The sequence below is a fragment of the Pundamilia nyererei genome, unplaced genomic scaffold (genome assembly GCF_000239375.1).
Source record: "Pundamilia nyererei isolate P.nyererei 1_Seehausen unplaced genomic scaffold, PunNye1.0 scaffold00067, whole genome shotgun sequence".
Taxonomy (NCBI): Eukaryota; Metazoa; Chordata; class Actinopteri; order Cichliformes; family Cichlidae; genus Pundamilia; species Pundamilia nyererei.
The window spans coordinates 3,114,354-3,118,006 of NW_005187468.1; the positions used below are offsets into that span (position 1 = coordinate 3,114,354).

The 3,653-nt window shown below is 41.3% G+C and overlaps 1 protein-coding gene across 1 annotated transcript in view; it reads right to left on the reverse strand.

Annotated features, from left to right (window-relative positions):
* Window positions 1-6: 6 nt before the first annotated feature.
* trim35-28 (tripartite motif containing 35-28) overlaps window positions 7-3,653 on the reverse strand; it is a 6,351-nt gene continuing 2,704 nt past the window's right edge. The window contains exons 4-5 of the mRNA XM_013911606.1: window positions 2,282-2,437; window positions 7-671 (exon numbers count right to left, since the gene is read on the reverse strand). Coding sequence (XP_013767060.1) covers window positions 87-671; window positions 2,282-2,437 — 741 coding nt within the window. The 3' untranslated portion in view covers window positions 7-86. The remainder of the gene's footprint in view (window positions 672-2,281; window positions 2,438-3,653) is intronic.

The window sequence follows — 3,653 nt, forward strand, 5'->3', positions numbered from 1 at the left end:
TTTTTTTGATGTTCTCGTTGCCCCTGATCGACTGATAAAGGCTTGTCGAGTTTCTCTTGCTTTTAAAAGTTTTTCATCATTGATTTTCAATCTTGCATCTTCACGTCAATAACCTTATCTTGGGTTGTTGACATGTGTATAGCTATTTTTCCTGGAACCAGAGCCATGGGCGAGCTATGGAGGCCGGGACCAAAAATAGGAAATATCGCACCTTCAAACTTGTATGTAAGTGTGACCAGGTGCTTCCCTAACCCTCCATCCCAAAATGACACCTCTCCCTTTTCTATATTAAGCTTGACTCGAATCTTTTCAGGTCGCTGCTGAAGCTGCAGCTCTTCACGCTTAGTCGTCATTACATTATACACCCCTTTGCTCAGTCCTAAGGCCCACACACCGCGGTTTGTTGCAACTGTAAACTTCTTTTTACGCTGCAATGACTCTCTGCACACTCCCACTATCCACTTGGGGTTGTCACCTACAAAGACATCCCATTTGTGTTTCCCGGAGGTGTAAGCTTCAGCACCTAGGACAAAGACGCAGGGATCAAAGCGCTGTGGGTTATCGGGGACAGTCAGCCGCTCTGAGATTTCCTTCACACCGACCAGGTCTGAACTCAAAGACAGCCAAGGCGAGGCTGTGTTCGGTGCACTGGCCAGAGAACATGTAAACCACTACTTTGTTACATGAGAAACTGAAAAGCACTGGATCGGCACACACAGGTTGAGAAAAGGCACAATGGGGGTCAAATTTCTTGTGAAGAGATATGCTAAATGTACTAAATGTAGGAAAGTCATGTACAATCTCTATGCACTGTTCTAGAGCTCAAGACTACAAACATCCACTATTAAGTGCTGGCAGGAAAAGACTAACTAGTATTAAAATGTACTGATTCCAAGGTTCAGTGGCATTTCTTTCTGTCTGAAATAAATAAACAGACTAGTTATTTTTGTATTCGGTCCTGAAATACTGTAGTATAGCCATCCTCAAGCTCAAGCTTAGTTTTCATGGAGGATCTGGATCACTGTCAAATGATACCAAATACATGATGAACAGCTCAGTCCATACAACACTGGTTTTCAGGCAATGACTGAAGTGCAATACTGATCTACATTCACAATTCTTATAATAAAGTTTAGCCTATCAGATGCACTCTAGTGCACGTGTGTCTTCAAAAGTCACACGTGAATGTTACCAACTGGTGGCTCAAAGTAAAAATGGGGCCTTCTACAATTTGTGTATATTTCGGGCAATAAAGGCAGTTCCACTGTTCCAAAATCCCACCGTGTAACATACTCACAATATTTCACATGAGACTGCATTTTCTTCCATACGTTGAAGCCAGTTGGTTAGGTAAGAGCCAGTTGGGAGCTGAAAGAGCAGGCTGTGTTCGGTGCACTGGCCAGAGAACATGTAAATCAGCTCACTAAAAAGAGCAGGCTCTTTTTAGTGAGCCGAAAGAGCCGGTTCTCTAAAAAGAGCCGGAATTCCCATCACTAACGGGAAGCAGATCTACTCAGTTTTTTGAAGTACTGCCCTCTAGTGGTCCTGGAGGGAACAATAAATATCTGGTGAGGAGCAGGATGAGCAGATTCAAACAAACTAAATATAGGACAAAGAGTTTGTTTGTGTGGAAAAATGAGGGACACCCTTCAAGTGCTGAAAAGGATGTAAAGAAATGTATTTTTTGTTAAATGTGTTCTTTTAAACCTAATCCAAAGAAATCTGCACAACCTTTGAAATCTTCAGTGACAAAAATGTCTCCACTTTGCTGCAGCGTGGAAACCAAATAACAATTTAGCCTGCAGGAGACCCACAGTGATAGGTTTTGGTGCTTTTGCAGCCAGATGTTAGAACACCATCTTGGCTTAAGGTGCTGTTTTTTATAAAACTAAAGTATGTGGGAAGGGAGAGCAAAGGATAAAAATGTGTTGCAGTCCCATATAAAACACAAGGTGTTTTCACCTATGAAACAACAACAACAACCTATGAACTACAGCATAGACTACAACATAGACTACAGCATGCCCACTATGCATTTCCCAAATGCATGGTGTTCCCAAAGGAACAGTTGTGATGACCGTTGGCGTATTCATCCTCCTCTGGACAATGAAGAAAAGACCAGCTGCTGTTAGTCAAAGGGCAAACACCCTCACTCACACCTGTGGGAAAAATAAGAAAGACAGAAAAAACAAGGAACAGAGGTATGTAGATAAATAACAAAACAACCCACTCATAACATGCTAAGATGCTCAGCTTCTTCAACATTTAACATTGTTCTCACCATCAAGTCCTCCCTGTAGGCAGCGTCCAGCCCCATTGCCACCGTGAGGAGAACACCAACCACACTGAGGCCTAGCAATGCACTGGGAGCACTGAGTGAGCTGGGAGCACTGGGGAGAGCAGGAGTCTCCCCTAGAAAGCAGTCGACCGCACTGGCCTGCCTCACACCGGAGGGGCACAAAAGATGGGCTCATGCACTACAGGAGAGGGGAAACAGCCTCAAAATGATGTCACGATATTTTCAAAAAACTAATGTTTTAAAGATAACACTACAACATAAAAATATAGGAACATTTTCAGAATGGTTGCACACAGCAGCATTTATTACCGTAAAATAATTGAAATGCATTTCCTATCCTCCTTTTAGGGCTGTGCGATATGAGAGAAATCGAATATCCCGATATAAGACATTTATCGTCCTGACAACGATATAAATCACAAAAATATTATATTTTCTGTAAATTCTGTGAATCTCGGGCAACTCGACTTGCGTGAAGTTTTTCCAGCTGGGCGTCCTTTACCTGGACTCGAGTGTTTTAACCGATGCATGAAACTATACATTTTTAGACATTTGTTTGTAACAGCCACCATTTTCGTTCCAAATTTGAGTCTAAGGTTTATTTTTTAGCACCTGACTGCTCTTTTTTTTCTTCTCATCCGTAAACTCTCTGCATACTCTTTCACTTGATTCAGTTTATTTTGAAAAGTCTCAACAGGATCTTGAGCTTTATTGTGAAAGGTTTACATGGAAAACAAACAAGCGGACAGTGGAGCCACGCGTTGGCTTTACTGTCATTGTTGCTAACGACAACACGTAAAAACAGGCGCTTGTCGGCCATAGTGTGGTTATATTAAATATAAGAGACAGAGAGAACTTTAAGAAATTAATATAGCCACTACAGTGACCCTCAAAACGATGAAAAATATTGCTGTAAACAGTTTATTTTATGACACCACGAAACAAACGATAGCGTAATAGGAAACGATAGACGTTTTTATATCGTCATCCGATATATATCTTTATATTGAACAGCCCTACCTCCTTTTGCAATGAGCTACTACTGATGCCAAATTTACTCATTTGAAATGTAAATCTTCTAAAACAAGGTGCCAGCGGTAGCAGCAACACAGTGCAATAGTAGTGACACAGCACCACATCCAGTGAGCGTAAAGTCAAACGTAAGCACAAAAATTTAGCTTAGCTACTGTTAAATAATGCATTATCAGAGCTAATTTCAACTGCTCCCTCACTTACAAGTTTACATGTTTGATCTGGTAGATTTTTTACATTAGACACTCTTCCTGATGCAACCATAAAACTATCCACCCAGAATTGGGATAGAGATCTGCTACTTGTTAGGAGAACATGTAAA